The 25,710-nt window shown below is 47.0% G+C and overlaps 1 protein-coding gene across 6 annotated transcripts in view; it reads left to right on the top strand.

The window, feature by feature from the left end:
* Window positions 1-25,710, top strand: part of CTNND2 (catenin delta 2) — a 1,007,180-nt gene that overhangs the window by 598,430 nt on the left and 383,040 nt on the right. For 5 of the 6 annotated variants that reach the window (XM_058306943.2, XM_058306942.2, XM_071207533.1 and 2 more), the window contains 2 exons: window positions 3,487-4,048; window positions 24,636-24,830. In XM_058306943.2, coding sequence (XP_058162926.1) covers window positions 3,487-4,048; window positions 24,636-24,830 — 757 coding nt within the window. The remainder of the gene's footprint in view (window positions 1-3,486; window positions 4,049-24,635; window positions 24,831-25,710) is intronic. The other variant, XM_058306950.2, reaches the window with a different exon arrangement.

Here is a 25,710-nt window from a genome sequence, read left to right as displayed (position 1 = left end):
ACATGCTCCCCAGCTTGCCTCTGGTTAACTGTGTCTGCACTATTCCTGGCAGTGACCTCAGTACCGCCACCTACTGTTTATCTGTGGAGCGGAAGACCCATTAATTATTAGTGATCCAAAGGGCGAAGCAATCCAGGGAAAATGAAAAGGGATGAATAAGTAGCTGGGTGAGCAGACGGCTGATCTCAGGTCACTGAGATTATGGCTGGCCTCCATAAGCCAAGGCACAAGGACCCGTCCTCCCTTCCTGACACTGTCAGCCTGGCTGCTTAGCCTTTTGGGCAAATACTCCTCTCGTCCCAGAGTTGGGGGCCTAGCTGGCAATTCCAGGAAAGTTGGCCAGTCTAAATGCGCCTTCCCACGGCCTACCCCTGCATCACGGACCTGCTTTTTAAAATGCGCTTTTGGTTCGTGACGCTGCTTACTCATGATCTGAAGTCAGGATTCCAGAGAGATCACAAGCTGTCAAGTCTTTTATTAACGGGTTATAAGCATACATGTATATATTTTGGCACTGTCAAGTCCCCAAAGAATGAGCGTAAAATAAGTTTCCAAGTTTTGAGAATATTTCCCCTTATTACCTCTCTGCTATTCCAACTCTCTTTATAGAAAACACAACAAGCAGGGGTCAAGAGACAGTTTTGCCTGGTGTTGAACTGGTGCTATTTTCTGGTCCCAGAGCACCATATTTTCAGGGGACTGTACTTCCCCCAAAAAAGAATGTCAGCATTGCAAGGCAGATAATATCCTGTACAAAGAGAACTACAACAACAACAGGACTCCAAAATAATGTCAGGGCAAATACTTCCCATCATAGAATTGCAGAAAGACCTGCAAGAGTGAACTCCCCATTTGTAATGGAATACAGTGGAATGTAATGGAATACACGAGTGCTTCATGGAATTAAGGAGTGAATCGGTGAATGGAACTTGAGTCCTAACAGTTAATGACAACTGGGGAAAAAATGAGTATATTGCTTAAATTCCCATTCCAATATTCTTTTTACTACACTTTGAAAATATCTCCTCTCCTTAAACAGTTCAACAAAATAAGTATAAATACACAGCACTATTACACAGAGGCTCTGGTACACCACAGTGCACACACACAGGTATATATAAAAATTACAGCTGTAGTATATTCTAAATGTGACCCATCTGAAACTTTTATGCAAACTATAAATCAGATGACATACTTAACCCTAAAAATTTTGATGCGTTTACTTGTATTGTTCATGGTTCATTAACAACAAAAAACTTTTTTTTTTTTGCTTCAGGTAGAACATATATTAAGTCTCCATAGGAATTTGAAGCAATACTTCATTTTTCTCCCGATGACTTTCCCATAATGACGTCAATAAAGTAACTATTTTTAATAGACCCCAAACTCTGCCTAGGGGAACCTGTCTGATCAGTGTCTGCTTGGCAAATGCTTAGCTGTGAATATTGTGCTTCCTTGTTAATTTCACATAGATGGGTCCCCCATTTGGTAAGGGGGGGAAGAGACATATAGCCCAGTGGGTTGAGAGTGATCCAAAGAGCGAAGCATGAGGACACCGTCGGGAATTGTCTCAGTCCATGCCCATTCTATGTGATTAAGGCCAGTGTCAGGGTCCAGTCCGCTCCAAGGATTTCTAAAACATCTCTTTTCATTATTCCTCTCTTACCAGGCTCATTATCAATCAAATGTATTTCAATGCCCATTGCTTGTGCACACGCACATCTCCACATACCCCCGGGGAGGAGTGTGGTATCATCAACTGAAAACAGGAAAGTGACATTTCACCTAAAATCTACCTTTATGGATTTTCTTGAAAGTTGGATTGACAGTTTCTTACAGCTAACATTTAAGGGAGAAGTTGAGCCTCCATCGCATTAATGCTGGTGAAATTCTCTGCAGGTGGAAATATGTGTTCATATTCTAGTTAATTATGACCTAGGTACAGCAAACCGTCCTACGAATTGCGCAGCAGCCTTGATGCGCAGCTTTAGGCATCCCTAACTCACTAAGGGATGCTAAATGCAATTCCATAATGGAAGAAAGCATAAGCGCAGGAGTGGAAGCATGCTCCCAAAAGATCAGTCTTTGTCCAATCCATGCTTACAAAACCAGACTTGTCTGTGTAGCCAAAAATGCTGTTCTTAAGCATTTATTACTCCATAGGCCACCGGGTTTATACAGCTGGGCTGTGCAAGACCGTCCCCACTAGAGCACGTGGCTTACATTCTGCTTGCACTCCTGCCCCTGAACTCAGACTAACTGTTCTGTCGGTTTAGAACCAAGTGCTTATCTGGCTCTCCCTCCAGACTGCTGTTGGGATAAAAGAGGATTTTCGTGTTGTTCAATTAATTCTCACAGATCTTCAAATGCACTGGGTATCCAGGATAAAAATTGGAAGGCTGTGTTTGTGTGGATGAAAGTGTCCAGTCTATTATTTGCCAATTGTCATTCCAAAATAGGTGGAGAGGCGGAATGGAAACTGAATAGAAAGCATTTGTGCAGTGTCTCCCTCTAGCCCTTCCTCTCTTCCCTCGGTTTCACCCTCTTCCTTATCCCCACCCCTAATTTCAAAATCTTGCTTCCCAGCTCCTCTCTCCCTTTGGGTCCAATCCTACCGGCTTTTCACCCCAGCCTGCAAGCCTTTCTGCTTCACCAGGAGAGCCTGGAAGATCCCAGACCTCCTGCCCAGAAGTGGTTGTGGTGGGCAATGCAGTGTTTTCATTCGAATGCAAATATTTCTCCGACCAGATCCAGGGAAAGTGCTTTCCCCTCCGACTGTCTCTCCAGCTCCACCTCAGCCCTTTTTTTGTGTTCTTGTAAATAAATGAGAGGCAACTGCCTTTGGATTTGAAGCCACAGCTGCAGGGGGCTCTTAAAAGCAAGCTAGAGAGAGAGGGAGGGGGGTGGCGAAAGAGAGGCGGGGCACTTGGGAGCCGAGTTTTAAAAACCTAGAAAAGGAAGACGTATCTAGTCTTTTCTTTCCCAATTGTTCTGATTCTTCTAGAAACTTAAAAAAAAGTGGCCAATCGTATTTATCCCCTGAATAGTTCCCCTCCTTTAATTTGTCTTGCTCTCCAAGAAGAATCGGTGCGACAAGAGCAGCAGAATAAACTCTTAGAAAGTATGTTTCCTCCGGCCGCTCTGCAGACGAGTTTGCAAGTTGGCCAGTTTCGGAGGTCGGAAATGCACCCCAGGAAACGGCCGCCGCGGGGGGAGGACCGGCTTGCACACCTGCCTTTTCTCCCTAAAACTAGCGCAGAGCGAGGGCGTGCAGGTTGCTCGCCACGGCCCCCCCGGCCGGCCTGGCGCAAACCCCGCTGGCCGCGAGGAGCGCGCGGGCTCTCCCGCGCCGGGCCCGGGGTTTCGGGGAGCCCGGGGGGCGGCGGCCGGGCCGAGGCGCGGGGCGGAGGAGCGGGCCCCGGGGCGGGCGGGCGCGGCTGCGGCCCCCCTGCTAAGCGCGCGTGTTCTCTCCTCTCCCGGGCACAGGGCACGACGAGCCGCGCGGGGCACCTGGCGGGGCCCGAGCCCGCGCCGCCGCCGCCGCCGCCGCCGCGGGAGCCGTTCGCGCCGAGCCTGGGCAGCGCCTTCCACCTGCCCGACGCGCCGCCCGCCGCCGCCGCCGCGCTCTACTACTCGAGCTCCACGCTGCCCGCGCCGCCGCGCGGGGGCTCCCCGCTGGCCGGCGCGCAGGGCGGCTCGCCCACCAAGCTGCAGCGCGGCGGCTCGGCCCCCGAGGGCGCCGCCTACGCCGCGCCGCGCGGCTCCTCGCCCAAGGGCTCGCCCAGCCGCCTGGCCAAGTCCTACAGCACCAGCTCGCCCATCAACATCGTCGTGTCGTCGGCCGGCCTGTCCCCGATCCGCGTGACCTCGCCCCCCACCGTGCAGTCCACCATCTCCTCCTCGCCCATCCACCAGCTGAGCTCCACCATCGGCACCTACGCCACCCTGTCGCCCACCAAGCGCCTGGTGCACGCGGCCGAGCCGTACGGCAAGCATTCGCAGGAGCTCTACGCCACCGCCACCCTCCAGAGGCCGGGCAGCCTGGCAGGTAAACGGCCCGCGGCGCCCGGGCGCTGCGCGGGGTCCCCGGCTCGAGCGGCGCCGGTGGTCCTGGCCCGCTCGCAGGCCGGGCAGCGGCTAGAGGCGGCCAGGGTTTCTGTAATCAGGGTGTCCACTTCCTCAAGGGAGCCCCTGCCTTCTCTTGCAAGGAATGTAATCTCTCCCTTCCTTCTCCCCTTTCTCTCCTTCTCTTCCCTCTTCTCTCTCTCCCCCCTGCCCAAAGAAAACCTGAAGACTGAGACCCATACAATGAAGGCAAATTTAGTAAAGAGCCATGCAAACCTGTTGCCTGGAACCACCAAAAGAAGCAAAGGAAATTAATCGCAGTATTTATGTTTTTACCCTTAGTTGCCAACCTTTCCTTGTAGGAAAAAGTTTCCTAAGTCAGACAGTAAACTTAAATAGATTTCAGTAATAGTGGAAAGCAACTAGTAATGAATGGCCTTGAGGGTTTTTTTTTTTAATTCTTATTATAGCTGGAACTTATTAACTTTTGCCTAATTTGAGTCACTGGGACAAGTGAAGGGCTCCCCCAGACCTGTCACTGAATTTAAATAGATTTCCACGATAGGGGGAAAGTAGCCCATAATGAGCACCTGCTTGGTAGGCAGAGAGAGGGGCTGGGCCGGGCTGGGGTGGGGATGGAAACCTGCAGCTGTGCCTTCCTCTGCCAGTGCAACAAGATGATATTTCCGTGGGCCTCTGCCCACCGCAGCAGGCCAGGTTGAGCTGGTGATTCTCTGCTGTGAGCACCATATGCTCAGCTGAAACAAGACTCTGTGATTGAAAGACTAATGCTTTGTCACCTGAAACACCTGACAACTAACCGGGATTTATTGTCAATCCCCCCCCCCCTTATAAAAGTATTCCATAATTGTGTCACTCTAGTAACAGATGCTGTGCTCATATGTTTCCTTTCTTGACATAAATAGATGGCTGTGAAAATGAATAGGATAAAAAGGGAACTTGTTGCATAAATGGGGCCGGTATCCAAGGGACTTCTTTAACTCAGCACAGTAATTGCAGGAGGCAGGCGGGGATGCCTCTGTCCCCCAAATTGTGCTAGGTGTGTTTACTGAAATGAAAATGTTCTCTCTCACTCCATCCCTCTCTCCCTAATAGAATTTTGGACGTAAAAGCTCATTAGCATCAACCCAGAGGCAGCACCAAAATACCAATACTTTTAAGGACTTAGGAAGAGCAATCTGGTTGCCAGAGAAAGCTAGGAACCATGTATCAAAACTCTATAGAATCTATCACTTCTCGGCCTTTTGGCTAAGATTAAGTGTCGTAAAACTCTATAGAATATAGTTTGCAAAAGAAGTTACTGGGTCATGTCAAGGAGGGATGGAGCTTTTGGGCGACTTAAGCCCCATCACACACCATTGAGAAGACAAAGCGGGGCCCAGGGATCTGAGGGACTCACTGAGGGTCACGATTTCCTGCACCGAGTGCAGGGAAGAAGCCAGGGGTCCTATCCTCCAGTCCCTTCTCCCACTGATTCTGAGTGGTGGACGCGTTCCACTGCATCATTTTAGTAAATCCAGAGTGTGGACACTCGGCTCTGTCCACTGGGCCTGGTGGACAGGTTGCGGGACTAGAAATGGAGCAGAAAAAGAACCGGATGGCTCCTTACATCATTGAACTTCAGAAAAGGCTTTAAAAGTAAATACATTGTGAAAATAACTTGTGCTCTACCATCTAGAATAATCGTCTCTGAAGGCTGGATGTCACCCATGTGTGCATGCATAAGTGTGTGTGTGTGGTTGTGGGGAGCAGGGGCTTTTTTGTCCAGAAAGATAACTCCAGTTTCTCAGCACATTTCATGGGCCTTTGCACCCCTCCTCATTTCCATCCATTCCTCAATTTCTCTGACCATATTTCAGTTTTGCTGCCTGGTGAGAAAGAATTTCAACATGCCATTGAAGATTCTTCCTTGCAGCGCTACAATAGACACTTTTAATGTGTGAATTCCTTTGTTTAAATTGCATGCTTTTACACGTCCATTTAAAGACTATTTCACCCAAATTGTGGCTGATGGGTTTTGAGTTTAAAATTTTTCCATAATCCTGCACAAAACACTGAATTGCACACTGGATTGCGAACTGCAGTGCAGGAGAAGTGTGGGGGCCACACTCATGTTTGTGACAGATCAGGAATATCAGTTTTCTGACTCCACGTGGAATTTTGTGTGCTCGATACCTTTCCAGGCACCGTAAATTTGGAACCACCTGGTCAGCTAATTAGATGAACAGAGTTAAAGTCAAAACTGAAAAATAACGGTTGCATTTGTGGGATTATTTGGAGGGTCTGTCACTAGGGAGTATAAAAACAGGATAGGTAGTGACCTTCCACTAATTAATTCATTCACTCAACAGTGATTTATTGAGTTATTTATTGAGCATGTCTTAGTTTTAAGCCTTGGGGATGAAACAGTCATCAATATCAACAGAAATCCCAGTCCTCATTTCAAGTGGGGAAAACAGAAACTAATCAAGATAAATATTTTTGATAGGGGGACAGGGAAGGCTTTAATTATAAGGTGACTTTTTGACTGAATCAGTCCTGAAGGAATTAATGTCATAAGGATATCTGGGGAAAGGATGTCCTGAGCCAAAGGAACAGCAGATAGGAAGGCTCATAAATGGGGCAAAATCTGTTGTGTTTGCAAAAGAGCCTGGAGACTAGTGTGGTGGGATCAGAGAGGAGGACAGAGTGATGACATGACGTCAGAGAGGTTCCAGGAGGGGTGGGCGTAGGAGGGCAGGTTGGGGAGGGCCTTGTAAGTCTTGATGAAGTCTTAGGCTCTAGCTTTGCTCAGTCCATGGCACCCATTGTGGGGCTGAGCAGAGAGTTGTCATGATCTGACTTGGGTTGTGACAGTGTCACTGAGGCTGCCATGTGAGGAACAGTCTTCGGGGATCCGGACCAAAGCAGGGAGGCAGTTGGGAAGTGAATGCAGTTATCGAAGCCAGAGTTGGTTATGGCCTGGTCCGGGGTGGAGCCCTTGGAGGTGATGAAGAGTGGTGTAACCCTGGATATTTTTATATGGTGGAGCCGAAAGGATTTTCTCATGGGCTAACAGAGGATGGTAAGAGAAAGAGGATTGAAGGTCTCCACCAACTGAGTAGCCAGAAGAAGGGAGTCACCACTCCTGAGCTGGAGCAGGCTGCAGAGGAAGCTGATGGGGTCTGGGCACAGTGTTGTTAAATATTAAGAACTTGGTTTTATATATCTCACGTTAGTCTATCAGAATCGAAGAGCACATGTCAAATAAAGACTTGGGGACGCAGTTCAGAATTAAGGGGAGAGGCCCAGACTGGAGAGAAAAATTAGGGAGTCGTCTTATAGGTGGGATTTAAGCCATGAGTCTAGGCGAGATTACCCAGGAAGTGAGTGTAGAGAGAAGATATCCAAGGCCACATCCCCGGTGCAGTTCCACAAACTGAGAGGTTGGGAGAATTAGAAGGAACCAGCAAAAGAAAGAGCTAAGCCAGAAGTGGAGATGAATGCCGTGGCCTAGAAGCCCGGAGGTCTCCAGGTAGAGCAGTAAACTGTGCGGTGGAATTAGCAAGTCAAGAAGAATGAAGACTGATAGTGGGCATTACACTTAGCCGTGGGCAGCTTTGGGGATCTGGGAAAGAGCAACCTCAGCAGAGCGGCTGTGGTAAAAACTTACTTGAAGTGCATCCAACAGAGAATGGGCGGAGAAAAAGACAGAAAATGTGGATACTGTTTTCAAGGAGTTTTTCTTGTCTGGCTGCAAACATTCCCAGAAATTAAATGTTCTGAGGATTTCAGGTCATCAGTTGTAGTGGGTACTTAGTAAGGAATAACACATCCATTCCAACAGATATCCCCAAGGCCCATTCTTTATGAAGTGGGTCAAGTGCAAAGCCTCTGAGAACTGAGATTAAAAATAGAAAATTGTGGCTTTTCAGATTTTAAGACATCATAGTCCGAAGATCACTTGGTCTCTCTCTCTCTCTCTCTCTCTCTCTCTCTCTCTCTCTCTCTCTCTCTCTCTCTCTCTCTCTCTCTCTCCTCCCCCCCCCCCCCTTTCTTTCTTTCTGTCCTTCTCTATAATTGTATCTCATCATCATCTAGTGCTGCCTGAGTGGAAACCTAGCTTAGCCTTGTGGGAGTTCCCTAACCTTAGGTGACTTACTCATCTCCTTGAAATATAGTTTCTTGTCTGGGGATCACAATAATAACTCGTCTAGTTGAGGACATAAGATAGCATATATCTCTCAATAGATGTTAACTGTATGATTTGGTAATACCTATTCTGCTATCTTGGATTACAAGGAAGAAGCCATTCATTTTTGTTCCAGATGCAAAGCAGTTTTCCTGAACCCCAAACATGCCCATTTCTGCCTCAGGCATACCACAGTCACTGCCCTCAAGAGACCTTGAATTTAGGAACAGAGCAGGGTTGGAATGCAGCAGCGGTTCATTATTCTGGGGGTCTACTAGAGGGGCATCTTAGAATGGGTTCAGATCTGTGGGCTAGATGCTTCCTTGATGAACCATAAAGAAGGAACAGGTGAGGTGTGCTCGGTGGAGCAAAGCCAACGAGTTGAGAAGGGGTAAGTGTGGGACCACCAGCAGATCAGGGTTTCCTGAGTGAAAGATAAGGTAGTGGGTCCAAGGAAAAGGATGTTTAGTTTCCTCCTTCCTGCGTGGAGTGACTTGACCATGTTAATAGGTTAGAAACTCCATTCTGGGGTTTTTGTAGAGGATGGATTTAAACGGGAAAAAATGGGCAGTGAAAACACTTGGAAACTACTGAAATGGCCCTTCCCTGTTCCCAGATCTAGTTATTAAAACTTTTCCCTACTTTTTGTTTAAAATGGGATAATTCAAAAAGTATCGCTTAGATATGGTAAAGAATAAATGGCATCAGCTAGGTTTTTAGTTTTCTCTTGACAAATAGGTTCCTTAATTTTATTTTTTGTAATTTAAAAGTTAAATTTATTCATTTTATGCATGATATATAAATTATGTAAAAACCACTTTGCAATATGGTACTCTTGCTATAAATGCCAGGCGTTGTGCCAGACACTTTGCAAACTGGGTCTCATGTCGTCTCCAACAACTTGACAAGGAAGGTTTAGTTTTACCCCCATTTTGCAGGCAAGAAAACTGAAGCTTAGGATGTTAACTTCCTCATTCAATGTTACTTGGCTGGAAAGACAGAGATGTGAATTGAACTTGGATCTCATTAAGTCCAATGTGTCTAGTCTCTTAAATATATGTGATACACAGAGGTAATGTACTTTCGTGTCATTGAAAACAGATACCAAGAGTGTAGAAATGCAATATAATTTTTCACCTTATATAAATAGCTGGTGATTTTGAAAAAGTCAAAAATATCTCAACTATTTGTCAGCATCCTATTGAATATGACTTTACCAGTTCTTAATTTCTCTTTGCTTTAGTAAAGAAAATAACATGATCCTTTCATTTTCTGGCTTAGAGCAAAGCTAATCCTGTTAAAAATTGAAATCTGAGTTGTAAATAGATATTAAAGTTAAGTCACATATTAAAAGAAAACTTATTCTGAGGTTAGAATGAAATGAAATGAAGGTTCTTAACCAATATTTAAATCAAAATTATCCTGTTATGGAAAGGAATTGGTGAAGGCATGTCTTGCAGCCCAACTTAATGTACATAAAACTCAGTCTTTCAAGTGGATCCCACTATCAACCCCACATTCCACATATTCGGAGGTTTTGGTTCCATTCTCTGACTTGATATAGCTTCCAGGTGCACCTGATGTGAGGAAAGAAAAAAGTCTAATCCTAGATAAAGATTTTATAATATCTTCTATCAGATTCTCCAAGAAACGTGACGCCTTTTTACAGGTTGAATGAGTTTAACACACAACCCTTGGGTAGGGGCAGAATGCAAGAGGGTATTGGTCTCCGTCTTTAAATTTCATTTCTTGCTGTTGGTCTTTCCCAGCCCTTGAACAAATGTTTGGACCATTCTCATGATTCTCCTGCTCACCCTTGAGCACTAGAAATAGTCCCACCATTGTTATAAGTTAAAAAAGCAAACAAACAAGAAGCCAGTAAGTTTCGATGTGCTAGTTAGAATGTGAGCAGCCTGTGCTCCTCCTCACGGTCTTCTTTCCAAAGTGCTTTCGGCCAGCTCTCTCCGCTGGGGCTTCTGTGGAGCCTCTGGAAGGAGACCGCAGTGGACTGTCTCCCCAGCCACAGACGCGGCACTGCGCGGCTGGCCGTTCCCCCACTGCCCCATCCACTTGCTCTGGGAGCCGCCCTGCCAGGCCGTCCTCTGGAGCAGCAGGTAAATGGCTCAGCCGGGCTCGCTGGCTCTCCTGCAAGATGCACCTGCACCCCAACACTTTCGGGGAGTGCGGGCACATTCCCACACACCCACCCTCTCCTGCCTCCACCAAGGGGAGGTTACTCAGCCAGCGCTTGGCCCTCGGGGATCCTGGGACCCTACTTCATGGCAAGAGCCCCACATCCAGGTGGTCTCAAGGAAGTCCCCTCTCACCAGACTTGAAGCGAAGGAGGAGCCAGCCTCCCCCTCCTCCCAGGTGGGTGCTGACATCCCTTCAGCAACTCTTCCTTGCTCTGTGCATTCTGACCCCCGTTTAATAGGCTTGGTCTGCCCAGGGCTCCAGGGCTCACAGAGCTGTTGAGGAAGCGCTTGCTCTGGAGATCTGCTCTATGCAGTGTCTGTATCCTGCCTGCATTGGCAGTTGACTTCTGTTCCGGTGACTGCATGTTGGAGGGTAAGAGAGTTATGGGGGAGAAAGACCAAGGATAACAAGGGGTGGGGGGGGGGAGGGCGACCAGGGAAGCCCGCGATGACAAGGTGTCATTTGAGCAAACACCTGAAGGAAAGTGGCAGGTAGACACGTTGATATCTGGGCAAGTGTGTTCCAGGCAGAGGGAATAGCCAGTGCCAGGTCCCTGAGGCGAAAGCATGAGTCGCGGGCTTAGGAAAGAAATCGGGCCTTTTCTGAGATTGAGGATCCTAAAGTGGAGATAATAATACTCCAGTGCAGAGTTAGTAGAAGGATCATATGAGATTGTGCCCATCAAGTGTTTATTATCTATGTCCACATATCAGGTGCCCTCATTAAATAGTAACTTTTGTTTGCGGGCAGAATAGCGATATCAGCCAAGCTCGCTCCTTTGGGAATTCAGATATAAATAAGAGGAGACTTGGGACTCAGAGACCCACTGAAGGAGGGCGGGTGTGGCATGAGCTCGGGGTGGCCTCTAGCACCCTGTAGTTACGCCATGTGCTAGGAGAGACGGACGGAGGGCCGGGGGAGAGGCACGTGCAGGGGGGAGGATCGGGGAAGGGTTCATGAAGGCGGTCGCATTCGAAAGTAGGTTTCACAAAGTCCACTTCTGACGGGGCGAATAGAGAGAGGGGTGTACCAGGGAGGGGAGTTGTGTACTGGTTGTGAGCCCCTAACCCTTCCTAATGGGCGGGTCTCAGGTCCAGCTTGGAGCTTCAGTGCCATCAGTAAGGTTAAGGGTGAACATGGCTTGGGTCCCGCTCCCCTGCACTGGCCCTGAGCAGGTATGTCGTCACTCAGGAGGCACTGGGGAGCCAGCGATGGTTCATCTGAGTATAGATTTTTGTAGCCATTGTTTTTTATTTTCAACGCAAGGGACCTGGCAGCCTTTCGAAAATAACGATGCTCCTTTCCACTTGGGAGTTAAGACCCCAGGAGTGTGTGAACAAATAGTTGAGACATCCGAGAATAGAGGCATGGTGAGGGTGTGTAAGAAGATGGAAAAGGAAGGGAACAACAAGGGGCCAGTTCTGGGACCCCTGCACGAACCCCCTCACAGGCAGCTCCCCCTCCTGCCTTGAGAGCTTGCCCAGGTCGTGAACAGCCAAGTGGGTTTCTGGTCCTGAGCTCAGAGGGGCCTGAACTCTTCAGGGCTGCGGATGGATGGAAGGCTGGCAGAGACGGGGGTCCAAGGCACACTGCTCCTGGAGGCCATCTAGAAACCCAGAAGGAAGCGACAGGATGAGAGGGAGGGAGAGACGCCGGCACACAGGTGTCCTGCTTCTCCTGGCTGCAGGGACTGTGGCTTCGGGGTCCCGGCACCCAGCTGTCGGGCACAGCCTGGCTGACGTTTGAGCGGGTGGCGTGACATGAACGTAGAGTCCTGGGGACTTAAAAGGCGAGGGTCGCCAAGGAGCAGGGGTGCCAGGCTCTCTTTTCAGGGGTGTTTTGCTTTAGGTCACATATGTCAGTTCATTTGGGCAAACAGACTTCTTTAGAGAATGTCCTAGCCTCTCACCTTAGGGGTTAACATCGGTTTGGTGATGATAGTTAACCAGTACCTCTGCCTTGATAAATAAGATGCATTTTTAAAACATGTTTCTTTTAATTTAAGCCACAGGGATCATATTGAGTCCAACTCTTTCAGTAAATGTGCAAGGATCCTTAAATAATTAATAACGTAAGATCTCTCAAAGTGGAGTAAATTTGCAACCAAATGTATGTCAGAATTCCTCTTGCCACTGTATTTAATCAGAGGCATTTTGAAAAAATTAAAATTTGCCCATATAAAACAACAGAATATACAATATAATATGGACATATAGTATATATAATACAGTGTTTTATATATTTTTGTAATTTTTTAGTTTGTCATGTTTAGTTCATACTGCACAGAATATGTATAAAATATATAATATATATACACATCTTAAACTTCTTTTATGTATGTTCTAGAGACATTTGACAGAAAATTATTACTATACTTATATGTGAGTGTATACATATACAAACATTGCATTAACTGGGCATTAATTAAATTGAAATATCTAAACTCTTTAAAGGCTAATCCCAAATGGATTTGTATACATTTGCTGTGCTGTTCATTACAAAAGAACGGAGGCTCATACAAAGGAGAAAGTCCCCTGAGTTTCCTGTTATCTAAAGAGGCAGCACACGTGGGCAAGGGGGCATGTGGGCTCCCACAGGGCAGCTAATAAGACTCCTGCATAATTCAAAGCTCCCTGCCACGCCTTGGCTCAAGAGTCAGCATGTATTTTTGATGGATGGCTATAACAGTAGCTAGTGGGTGAAACTATTATGTTCCATCAAATACCAGAAATCATCATTAGAACAGAGTGAAGCATGGCCCAAAAGAGACCCCAGGTTCTCCCCCAAAGTGGGCGAAATTTTGAGAAATTACCAACAGCTGGCAGGAAAACTTGGCTCACCAACCGTAAGTTCATAGGTAGGGAAAATCCACAAGATAAAACATCTGCCCTCTCACCACGGCATTTCCCAGTTGCTGGAAAGCAGCTTTCCTAGGTCTGCGTCCCCGTTTTCACAGAGCCCGAGAAGGAGGGCCGTGGAAAGCTGTGAGCTCCCCAGGGAGCTCCGGGAAGGGTGCCCCATAAAAGCCTGCAGACCTCAGGAGGTCGCAGGTAGAGGCCTGGCAGCACAGGGAGCCCACAGAAAACTGTTACTCGCTTTGACCAGGGAGTGGGGTTCAAGGGCCGCTCTAAACTCTGCCTGCTCTGTGTGCGTCTTCAAACAGAATCGATAGCATTGGTTTTCCCTGCGTGGACCCACAGCTGCTGTGTCGTTGCACTGGAGGAACCCGCACTGGCCCTTGGATCTGCGTTTCCCGAGGTTTCTGGCTTCAAACCTAGTTCTCCTTAATATGGATTAGCAACATGCTAAAGTCAAAACCTTCCTTAGGAACGAAGCTTCCACTTCAATAATTGATGTAGAAAAGAGAAGTCAGGATGCATTTCTCTTTAGAATGAAAAAATATACACACCCACGTATGCAGCGGAGCATTTCATTCAGGTCTTAAGCTCAGCTGGTTAGAAGCAGAATGCCAGTTGTTTCCCTGACGGAGTTGGGTAGCATTTTTTTGTGGCTGTCATCGTTGTTCATATGACAACTTCGACCTGATAGACTTCTAACAAATAGTGTTTGTTTTACCCTGGAGGAGCCAACCTAGATGGACTTTCTGTACCAGGAAAGCATCACATCCTGAGCCTTCCAAACCAGTTGGCTGCTTAGGAGTCTCTTCCTGGGACAAAGACCCCATACGGAGAACGGGGTGGGGAGGTGATAACTATTAAGTAGTCTGTCCATCCCAAATCAGCCTCTCCATTAAGCTTTTATACCACTTAAAACAAGTTAATCATTAGGGTGACATTTCTAAGAAGGATCCAGAAAGATTAGTTTTTGCTTTCTCAGTTAATCTTAAAGCATATATGGTACCCGGGGTAGGGTAATCGTGGGGTAATAAGATTTGGAGGTGGTACAGATAACAATAGATTAAAGTAAAGCTAACAAGCGAGGAAGTGCACAGTTATACATTTTTTGGTGGAGCGAAATCTGTAGCTCTGTATGCCTCCTGACATGAAAGCAAGCATTACATTGAATTCTTCCAACATTTTATAAGGTACAGTGCAATGCCTTAATATTTAAGCTACAATGGGTTTTTCTACTATATTAGGGTATTGATGTTTTAATAGATATAACTGGTATTCAAGTGATAATTTTTCATATATAATCAAGTAACTTACTAGACTTTAAAATACATATACACATTCACACATATTAAAGCTTTCACCATGAAAAGAATTCAGGGAAAAATTTAATACTCCTCTGAACTTTTTATTACCCAACAAATTCCTCTCTTCTCAAACTATATATATATATGCCAAAAATATTCTGTTGAGTAAATTAATAAAAATTAATAAAATGTTTAAGCATTTTATAAGGTTTAAATATAAAAAATGACTAATCTGAAGCACTTTATTTGCCATTTCCCCTTCAACATATAAATGACACAGGGAAAATACATTTTAAGTTTGCATTTTAGAAGGTAAAATGTCTATTTTTAAAGGAATTTGGGCAGCTCATGAATGATGTATCTAATATGATTTATGTTAAAAGACCTGTCAAGATGCTGAGATGCAAAACATCTTATTTCACAGATTTTCCAAAATATCTGAATTAATTTATGAAGGAAAGTGCATGCTTAAACCAGCTTCTCCTTATCACACATTAAAAATTCCACTCGCACCCTTCAGTGAGCCAAAAAGGAAAACTTCCCTTGAGTTTCAATAGCTACCAGCACTGTGAAAAGCTGAAGGCAGAGTCCTGGGCTCCTTGCAGCCTCAGCTTGTCTGGTGGCTTTTTGTTGCTTTTCAGTATAACACCAAAAAATGGGTTAGGAACGCCTTATTCTAGATCCTTTCCATGGAACTATTTGTGATCATCCATAGTAATTAAGTCTAGAAGCTAAATTCCAGACGCACTGTTGGAGTATTATACTAATGGGTATTGGAAAGCAGCTTTCAAGAGACAAAATGGCACTCATTGAATTCTTTCCCCTTTGCTGATGAAGGAATCTGTGTGACTATGACATTGGCCTTTGGAAACTTCCCGAAATGACTGAGTAAAGTATCAAATTGTAGCATTTTTTTGTATTGGTAGTTCATGAGGACAATAAGAAGAGAGCAGTGAGCCCAACTCCTTGCTGGGAAGGACACCTGCTTGGAAGGAAATTTAAAAGTCCCACCCCCTGCCCCGCCACATAAAGTTAAGTTTCATAGATAAAACTTCTTTACAAGTTACTGTCAAAGGACTTTCATTCCAAGTCTGAAATCAAGTCATTTTGCCCTTCTGTTCAAAGATATTACAATTCAAAATTCTGTACCCCCTCCAATTCCTCCTTCTGTTCACCGTCAGCTGAGAAAGGTTTGGGGTGCCTGGCAGAGTCTTTCGGGGGGCTCCTCCGCCCTCTTCGGTAGGGACTGCTGCTGGCTGGCTGGGTGTGGTGACCCAGTTCGCAGCGCACCTGTGACTGTCACAGCCCTGGCCTCTCCTCACCAGATGCGGGAATTCAAGCAGTCAAGAAGCAGTTACACTTTGACCTTCGCGGAAATCCACACTGGACCCTCCCCAGAGTCACATCTCAGCCTCTTTGCCAGAGGAGGGGACCAGGGAGGGACAGGAAATGCCTTGTTTCCCCCTCCCCCAGCCAGACCAGTTGTCTGGGTCCAAGATCTGTGAATTCAGGAGCAATTTCCCAGCAAGAGGCTAATGAGAGGGCCGCCCTCAGCACGCGGGGGTGAAAACCAGCCCACGGCGCCCTGTTCTCAAACCGAGCACTGCCTTGTGGCTGAGTTCAAAAACTAAACCTTCCTCAGGAGAAGGTTTCCCCTTCCTCCCAGTTCCAGAACTGAGGTCTCCATGAGTGTTCCGGAGCCCTGGCCTTCGGGGGGCCAGCGAGGCCCCCACCTCTGACTTGCCTCCTCGAGACCCTCCAGGCAGACCCAGTTCTGTTCCCTGGACCCTGTCCCCAGAGGTCCTGATTCAGTTGGCCTCAAGTGGGGCCTCAGCATTGAACTTAAAAGCCAAAACCAAAAAACTGCAAGACGATGTCATTGTGTGCTAATGGGGATGAGAAGCCCAAGTGTGTTCCAAGCAGCGCGTGGACCCCTGGGTGCCTGCTTCCCCCACCAGCCGAGAAAGGAACAGCAGCCAGGATGCCCAGCCCACGTGTACCTGAAGAGCCTGTACTGTGTGCAAAAGACGCGTCCCGTGTGGCCGCGCAGTGGAGAGCACACGTGGGCCCCGGCTCGTGGGCACACGCCTGCGAAGGAGCGCCCGTGTCAAGGCCGCTCGGCTTCGCTTGGTGAGGTGGGGCAGACAGAGCGCCCATCTCCAGGGCTTGGGAACTGTGCCCTCCAGGAGGCCCCTAGTGACCAGACAGGTGCCTGGAGCTAGACCAGGCGCCCTGGCTCGGCCGAGGGCGCTCCCCAGGCGGGCAGCTCGGGCACATCCAGCACTCGTTAGAAATGCAGAAATCTCATGCCCCTGCCCAAACTAAGTCGTAACCTGAATCTTAATCTGGGGATTCCTCTGCACCTTGGGTTTTGAGAAATGCAGGAATAGATCTAGGACATTCTTACTGCCTCCCACCCGCTCTGGGATAAGAGACCCAGCGTAGAGATTGGAGACGGGTTCCGAACCACAAAGCTTACCTGGCATGCTCCTTTGACAGAGAGCACCCTGGACGAAGGGGTTTCCACAGCCTCCTGCTGGGTGGATCCCCTGCCCACTCCAGCAAAGATGCAGAAGCACCTGCTGGAAACAAATGGGGATGGCCCATCCCCCAGGGCGAAGACCGCAGGCTCCGAAGCACTGGGTACCCTCCAGGGCCACTTTCTCTGTGACCTCCAAAGGCCTGTCACAAAAAGAATTGAACAATAGACGCCTGTTTTCCTACATGCATGTGGCTGGAGAGAAAGTACTAGAGCAAGGAGCAGAGGCATTTATAGGTAAGATTGTAGGCACATGGGCTGTAGTGCAGGTGGGTGCTGACCAGTGATTCTGGCCTGCCTTTTTTTTTTTTTTTTAATGTTTCACAACAAAAATTAGACTCAGTTTTATTTGAATGGTGATTATGGCCTTTAAATTATTCTCCCTGAAAAGTATGTAAGAACAAATAGATTACTGTATTCCTTTGGGAAAAGGTATGGAGAGGTTTAGCAATTACAATAAATTGTATTGGAAGCCTCACCGAGAAAGTTACGAAAAGAGACTCTTCTGGTGCTTTGTACCCTGCCAGGAAATGCAGGAGGATTCACACCGTTAGTGAGTCCAACAGAGCTGTTTCAAGTTACTATAATTTATGAAAATCTAGGGTTTATGAAACAGATGAAGCAGGAGTGCATTTTTGCTTTCCAAAACACACTAGCATAGAATTATTTGGTATCAGTAGATGGCCTATCATATTGAAATTATTAGGCTTAAATGTAATTCTGTCATTGAACACGTCTGAATTAATAATGCCCCTTCCATATATCAGTCTGAAATATGGCTCTTATATGGGAAATGAATCTGTATATTTTAACATTTGAAACAACATGAAAAAAGAGTTCAAACTAATGCAATGAATTAGCAATCATTTCCATATGAAATTCCGTTCATGGAATTGACTCAGAGTACACAGGAAATATTTTGGGATCCTTGAAATGTTGAAATTAATTTGTTAATTAGGGTAAGGGTAGGAAGTAGATGTTCCAGAATGTTGATTTGAGTCAAAAGCAAAAATCAAGAATAAAAGGAATAGCTTGTAGTGCCAGAGTTGCAGAATTCAAAGTGAAGAGCCTGGATGTGAGTTCCTCATGTACCTTCCCCCAACAGCAGTACCAACATGCAGCTTTTGTAAATGTGCTTTCCTTTACGATAAACTGTGTTGTGACCAGGCATTCCTCAAAGCTACGAGGTAATATTTGAATCTCTCAGCAGTTTACCTAATGCACGGTTAGGAGATAATTTTAATTAAAATTATGTCCATTTTGTATTTTAAAAGTGGTTATCTGCTGATGCTATTTTTCCCTTCAAGTTTAATGCTAACAAATATCAAGTCAGACTCTTTTAAAAGGGTCAAAGGCCACAGAATCACTGTTTCAGAGCCATACACTATCACACAGCAGAGGCTATCTACCTGCCCAGGTGATCGTGCCTGGCCATGGTGCTTAGTGATACCAACATATCGACAGGTAGCATCCCCCTCAAATCAGCGGGTCCACCAAACAGAAAAGCTACAGCAGCGGTTTACCAGGAAAAAGCCACTTCTATTCTAGGCTCCATACTTTTCTTTAAAAGTTTCAGGTTTGCCCTTCAAAACTATAGCTTTTTTGCACCCTTTTAAATTAGAAAAAAAGAACAAAAACAAAACTGAATTCCTAGATTTTCCTTCAGACTCTCCTTCATTGCAAAAGAAGTTTATAGCTTTTTCTTGGGGAGACAGCTCATTATCTCAAAGGAAAGGGCTGATCTTGCAGCCTGTTTACAAACACCTTAATGTGCTCTGTGTAGCCATCTGTCCACTCTGCCATTTTGCTCTTTCTTTTTCTCCTTCCACCTCGTTACACATTAGAAGAGACCGGCTAAATGGAAGTTCATCCTTTTTAACTTCATATTGATATTTCAACTCAAAAACATGTAGAAGTGTATGTATTTGTGAAAAGCAGAGGAATTTGCATTAAATTAGAGTATCCTAAGTCCTATAGTACAGAAATAAAAGAATGAGCGGGCCCCAGTGAAAAACAGAACAGATGTATTTTCTTCTGTTTAGTAAAGTAATTGGTACAACATGGTAATAAAATGATGTTTCAGGAATGCAAAATGACAAGTTGAGGGTTGTAACTCATTAGATCTTCCTGTTTGTTTGTTTGTTTTTCTTTTAAACATGCCTGTGTCCTGTCCTTCTGCTTTATCTGGGGCAGAGTGACTCATAGCAGGATCCCCTGCATTAGAATGAGGAATGTGGGGGTGCTCATTAAACCATGCATGGCTGCACCCACCCCAACTGGCCCCATTGGAATCTCCTGGGAGTTGCCTAGGAATCCGAATAAACTAGGACTTTAGCATTAATCATATTCTAGGGAATAAAAATTTCAGTGGGAGAAAGCAAGTACTTTGAGCTGAATCTTCAGTATTGCAGTTCTCATAAGTTTGTTACGTGAGATCTCCCATTGAACATTTCACATCCTTTCAAGAAAAATTCAGTGGACACGATGGTAAAAAGCTGAGTTAAAAATGTCTGTTCAGTTATTATAATCATTAGTGGAATGAAGTCTTAAAGGACTCATATACTAACTGGTGGGTCTTTTAAAGGACAATATAAATTGATTAGAGACTAATAAAATCCTTGCCATAAATTCCATGAACTGCCTCTCCTAGAGAGGGCCTTTACTCTTGGGGCTGGTCCCCTCCGTCCAAGAAACCCCCCAGGTCTTCCTCCAGCTTGGCTCCTTCCTGGCCCCGTTCACTTCTCCACAGACATGTCAGATGTTCCAGTAGAACCTTCTTGACCACCCTAAACCAGTACGCCCTCCTGACACTGTCTCCTCGCCCCCACCCCACTTTGTCCCCAGAACCCTCACCCTGTCCTGCCTGAATGTCATGACCATTATCTTCTGTCTTCACCCACAGCATGCCAGCCCCTTGAGGCCGGGGACTTGGTCTGTCTTGGGCGCCATGATGGCCTCAGCTCCTGGAGGTGCACAGGCATGTGATAAATATGTGTTGAATAAATAAATGCATAAGTGACTGTCGATCACTATGAATTTACTAGGGCATCTAAACCATATACATAAAACCCAACACAGAGAAATTTATTTGCAAAGCATTCTTAAAAAAATGATCAATGGTTTTTGCTGGTGGAAAGGAAAGAGAGCCTGTTGGATACTTTAGCCCGGTGAAAGCAGTGTAGAGGAATGAGGACTTCAGCCCTCTCAACTTGCTAGTGATTTTCCATGTCAAGAACCCCCTGCAAGCCTGTTGCTGGCTTCTTACTACATTAGCAAATGCTTGTTGTCTTCAATGTGAAGTTTTAATTTTTAACTTCCCTTTATAAAAGGACCCCACCTTTTAAAAGCATTTCTTGATCATTTCAATATGTTTTTCCTTTTGGACCTCATTCATTCTTGCGTTCTTCACAGTTATACTTTAAAAAACAAGGCTAACATTTTTTAAGAAAATAAAACCTGAAGATTTACATTTTGCAATATTTTCCAAAATTATCATAACATCCTTGCCATTTGAAGATTTTCAAAATTAAATGTCTAAGTTACTTTTGCTATTTTGATAGTATACAATGAGTTTTTTTTTTTAATCAACAGATGCATTTGCATGAAATGACATAATTTCTTGATTTTAACATTTAATGTAATGGAACTATCACCTCTGTTAATGTCACTTTATCAGTGGAAGAACGCTTTCACACGTGACCCACCTCATCTTGATTCTCGAACAACCCCACGCTGTGCAAACGCTGTTGCCCTCTTGAGATTAACGCTCAAGGGAGCTGGGTCTCAGAAGAGTTTGGATGACATGCCTCGATGCACCCAGCTGGCTGGAGACAGGCACAGGGCAGCGTTCATGTCTTCTCATTTCAAGTTGTTTGGCCAAAACTGGCACAAGAGTCAGCAGTGAAATTACTCCTTTAGCTGCTATTTTTGTTTATCTCAGACCGCTGAGCACGGCAGGTCACATGTCTCCCACCACCTTTGCGTGATGTCAGGCATCTAGAGGGAGCCGCATGTGCCAGGGGCCGCCCTGGAGCACGGGTGCCAGGCAGGGGAGCAGGGGTGACTAGGGTTGATGCCCCTCCACCGAGAGCCCCTGGAACCCCTACCTCCCTCTCTGCCTCGGGACTGAACCCCTTCTCCTCCCTGCCCCCTGCCCGCCCCCATAGCAGAGTGGCGAGGAGTGCTGGGTTCTAAGCTGCCGGAGCATCCATTCCAGCCAGCCCTGAAGAGAGGGCTCAGAAGGCCCAAGACAGCTGGTAGCTCTTGTAGCAACTGCCCCAGGCCCAGGCCTGGGTGAACCTGTAGGTTTTCACCTGCCCTCCAGGCCCCTGGACCTGAGGGTCGCACGGTGGGCACGGAGCATGCGGGCTTTTAATACCGCTCACTTTCCTAGACACCACCTCTTGTTTAGCCTAGAAGGTGAGCATTCGCAGTTCAGGCGTGAAGCTCCAAACTCATTTGCAGGAACTCTCTATGCATGAAATAGCCAGGGCCTGAGCCCTGGTGACCCAGACTTCGTCTTTGGAGAGGAGAAGGAGGGAGAGCCGCCTTAGCACCGGGTGGTGGGGCCTCGGGTAGACCTGGGTGCTCTGTGGACACTTGGAGCGTGGCTCCAGCAGGGGTGGACACTCCACGTGGCCCATGCCGGCGGCTTCCCCTTTTCTCCTTGGCCCATCCGTGCTTTGCGGGTGTTCTGAGGCCACAGCTCTGTCCGAGGCAGGCTCTCAGAACTGTCCTTCACCAACATGAGTGGCAGGGACCCTGGGCTCTGACGTCTGTGATATTTCAGACAAAGTCAAAGTCTGTCCGGCATAATTTTGCCCTTGTTGAAATAATAGTCCCAGCTCCTGGCAAAGACGTGAAAGCACGAGTGGTCCTTTGAGTACTGTGGAAAGCTTAGGACTTGCTGTCCAGTGGACCATCATGGTAAAAGCAAATGACTGCTGAAGAGAAGAACGTTGCTGGTGAGTCAGCAAATATAGACCTCCTCTAGGGGCATTTTGGGTCATATTCCCAGAAGAGGTCTGTGGGAATTTTTTTCTCATAGTTGCCCAAAATAGAGGAGGCCTTGTCTCTGTGTTCTTTCCTGAGCAAGGGTGGGAGAACACATGAATTCCAGAACTTGCACTTTCACCCCTTGATTCCCAGACCTCTCCTCTTCCCTCTAGCTCTCTCTGTCTCTCTTGCCCACTGCTGTGTCTGTGCATGAGCAGCTGAAACCTGATCTCAGGGGATAAAAAGCAGTGTCCACAGTGCACCTTTTGAAATGCCTGGTCTCATGTGGTGCTGTGCATCGTGCTTAAATATACAGCCGCACTTTGCAGGAGTGTGTCCAGAGAGCCACAGTGTGAACTTATCATTTTATCAAGAGTATGCCAATCGAAAAAGAAAAGTATAGCATACTGTTCAAGTATTTAATGACTTTACTGGTATACGTCTGTTAATGCCAGCACACTGAAAGTCAGGTATCCGTGGAGGTAAGCCTTACCTTAAGATTCTTGCCCCTTGTGTGGGATCCTTGGTAATTAAATTCCAGATTTGTGATATTGATAAAAATTTCAGAGTGCCAAAAAAATTATTGTAATAAGAGGATTTCCCTGCGTGCGTTTAGATTATGTCACGACCTACCAGGTCAGCGTGCTCTCTCATAGTTTTCATTAGATGTTTTTAAAGGCCTGTTGAATGAAGGCAGAGGGATGAAGTTGAAACTCTACATCCACCAGTGATAAATAACTTCGATTTGACTGTACAACATGTGCTGTTTAATGACCCTTTCCTTATTTTTGCATTTTTAAGTGCTTAGCAATAGTAGCAAAACCTTCAGGAGTAAGAGCTGACAGCAGGAACTCAAGTCGTGCTTAGCTATATTCCCGAAAAAATTTAAGCATGAGATAATTTTCAGTGTGATGATGGCATTTGATAAATCAGAAGCAATGAAACTAATTAAACAGTTACTTTGAAACATCTTTCCTCCGAATGGTGTGTAAATCAGAATTTACTTAATTACTAGCAAAAGGAAAGGTGAGGAATTTGCCTGCCCTATTCCCTTCCTTTCCTGGAAACCCTCAGTGACTTTTATTAACACTGAATTCACAGAGTTCTCAGCCCTGTCCCCCAGTCACTCAGACAGATCTATATTCTGCTTATTTAAATGTAAAGCAATCGATGATAAATGTAGCAGAAAACACTAATCTGTCTGCAAAACTTTTGATTGACTTTTTCCTCAATTACACTAGGCAAGAATATTAAATACTTCGGGATGACGTGATCCAAGAGAAGCAGCCCTATCATTGGAAGGCTTTTCGTTTCAATTGGCCACCACTGGAGGCCATAAACCAGCCAGACCGATGAAAGGCTGCCCAGTTACCACCCAGATCAAGGGAGGGCACACCCTGCCCCTTTGGGCTGTCAATGGAGAGTTTGGGTTTGGGGCTGAGGAAAGGCAATTGGCAGTTAAATCCCAGCAGTCATGTGGGTATTGGCTTTGGGGATTTAGCTGAAGGGCCTTCCTAAAATCAGCTGTCGCCTCGTTAGGCTCTTCTATGTGTTCTCCACTCACCGTGGACAGATGACCGTGCCTTCTTGGCCGTGCCCACGGGCTCCGGCAGTTCCGATTATACCTGGGCTCCCCCACTGCTTCCCCTCCCCTCCCCACCTCTGCACCCTCATACAGCTCCATTTCCTGATGTGCTGAGACTCCTGCTTCTTCCGAGATAGTCTCATGGTCCCCGAGTGCACAGCTTTGCTTCAAAGGAACCCCTCACCCCTACTATAGAATGAAGTGAGGGAAAAATAAAGGTTCGCAAAGACATTAAAGTTGAGTGATGTGCAGCCTCAATTTATAAATTAAGGCGATCAGTGACAATCATTTCTACCTTTTCCAGAGGAAGGTGGATAATGCAGAGTGCTCCTAATTTAGGGTAAGAGTAAAGAGAGAGAGAACTCTAAGGCCTTTGACTTCAGTCTCTGTTTTTCTCAAGGATGCAGGCTGTTGACAGTCTGAACTCGGCTCATTCACAGTCCAGGGAAAGCCTGCTGAAGGGAACACATTCTGGATCACTTTTCAGGAACATCCATATGACTTGCCAGTGTGGTTTATTCATTTGCTCATCATTTTAAATAGTTTCCATCATTAAATTAAAGGCGCAAGGACCATGGGATAATGGGGGGCTTGGGTTCGACTGCCTGGCCGAGGACCCCCCAACATTCATCCGACTGTGAGAACAGTGCTGTTTCATCGGCCTCGTTCAGTGTGGTGTGCATTTATCTCAGAAGCATTCTCAGTCTTATAGGGAGAGCAAATGAGGCAGCTGGGTGATGCCGGTAAGCTGGTTAGCGTGCTCTAGTGCAGCCATTTCATACTACTCATGTGATTTCTGCAGCTCGCCACAATTGCACCCTAATTTTTTTTCAAGTTGACTTTGCTGCACCAAGCTGTGCTCCAGTGCCGGTCGGCCTTAACGCCTTCTGCTCCCTCCCCGCAGCTGGGTCCCGGGCCTCGTACAGCAGCCAGCACGGGCACCTGGGCCCCGAGCTGCGGGCCCTGCAGTCCCCTGAGCACCACATCGACCCCATCTATGAAGACCGCGTCTACCAGAAGCCCCCCATGAGGAGTCTCAGCCAGAGCCAGGGGGACCCTCTGCCTCCAGCGCACGCCAGCACCTACCGCACGAGCACAGGTGTGTACCCCGGAGCCCTGGTCAGCAGCCTGGCCAGCGGGGGACCAGCTGCCCCGCTCAGGAGCCTGTGCAAGGCTCCCTGGGGGGGGAAGGGCAGTGTGAGGGCGGGTGTCGTGCAGCCCATGTACAGGTGTGTTTGAAGTGGGGGGTGGGAGATTTGTGGTGTGGGATGCGTGTGCATGACGTGTGTGGTGTGTGCGTGCATGTGGGATGCGGGAGTGCGGGGACGCTGTGTGTGTACAGTGTGATGTGCATGGGGTGTGTGCATGCAGTGTGTGTGTGCATGTGGGACACAGGAGTGCTGGGAGGCCGTGTATGCATGTGTAGTATGATGTGCATGGGAGTGTGTGCATTTGGTGTGTGCGTGCATGTGGGATGTGGGAGTGCAGGGAGGCCGTGTGTGTGCATGTGTAGTGTGATGTGCGTGGGGACTTGTGCATGTGGTGTGTGCGTGCATGTGGGATACGGGAGTGCTGGGAGACCGTGTGTGTATGCAGTGTGATGTGCATGGGGGTGTGTGCATGTGGTGTGTGCGTGCATGTGGGATGCGGGAGTGCGGGGAGGCTGTGTGTGTAGTGTGATGTGCATAGGTGTGTGTGCATGTGGTGTGTGCATGCAGGTGGGACGTGGGAGTGCAGGGAGACTTGTGTGTGTAATGTGATATGCGTGGGGACTTGTGCATGTGGTGTGTGTGTGCATGTGGGATACGGAAGTGCTGGGAGACTGTGTGTGTGTGCAGTGTGATGTGCATGGGGGTGTGTGCATGTGATGTGTGCGTGCATGTGGGATGCGGGAGTGTGGGGAGGCCATGTGTGTGCATGTGCAGTGTGATGTTTGTGGAGGTGTGTGCATGCATGTGGGATGCAGGAGTGCAGGGAGG

Source organism: Dasypus novemcinctus, chromosome 2 (genome assembly GCF_030445035.2).
Source record: "Dasypus novemcinctus isolate mDasNov1 chromosome 2, mDasNov1.1.hap2, whole genome shotgun sequence".
Taxonomy (NCBI): domain Eukaryota; kingdom Metazoa; phylum Chordata; class Mammalia; order Cingulata; family Dasypodidae; genus Dasypus; species Dasypus novemcinctus.
This window is presented reverse-complemented; position numbering and strand designations above follow the sequence as displayed.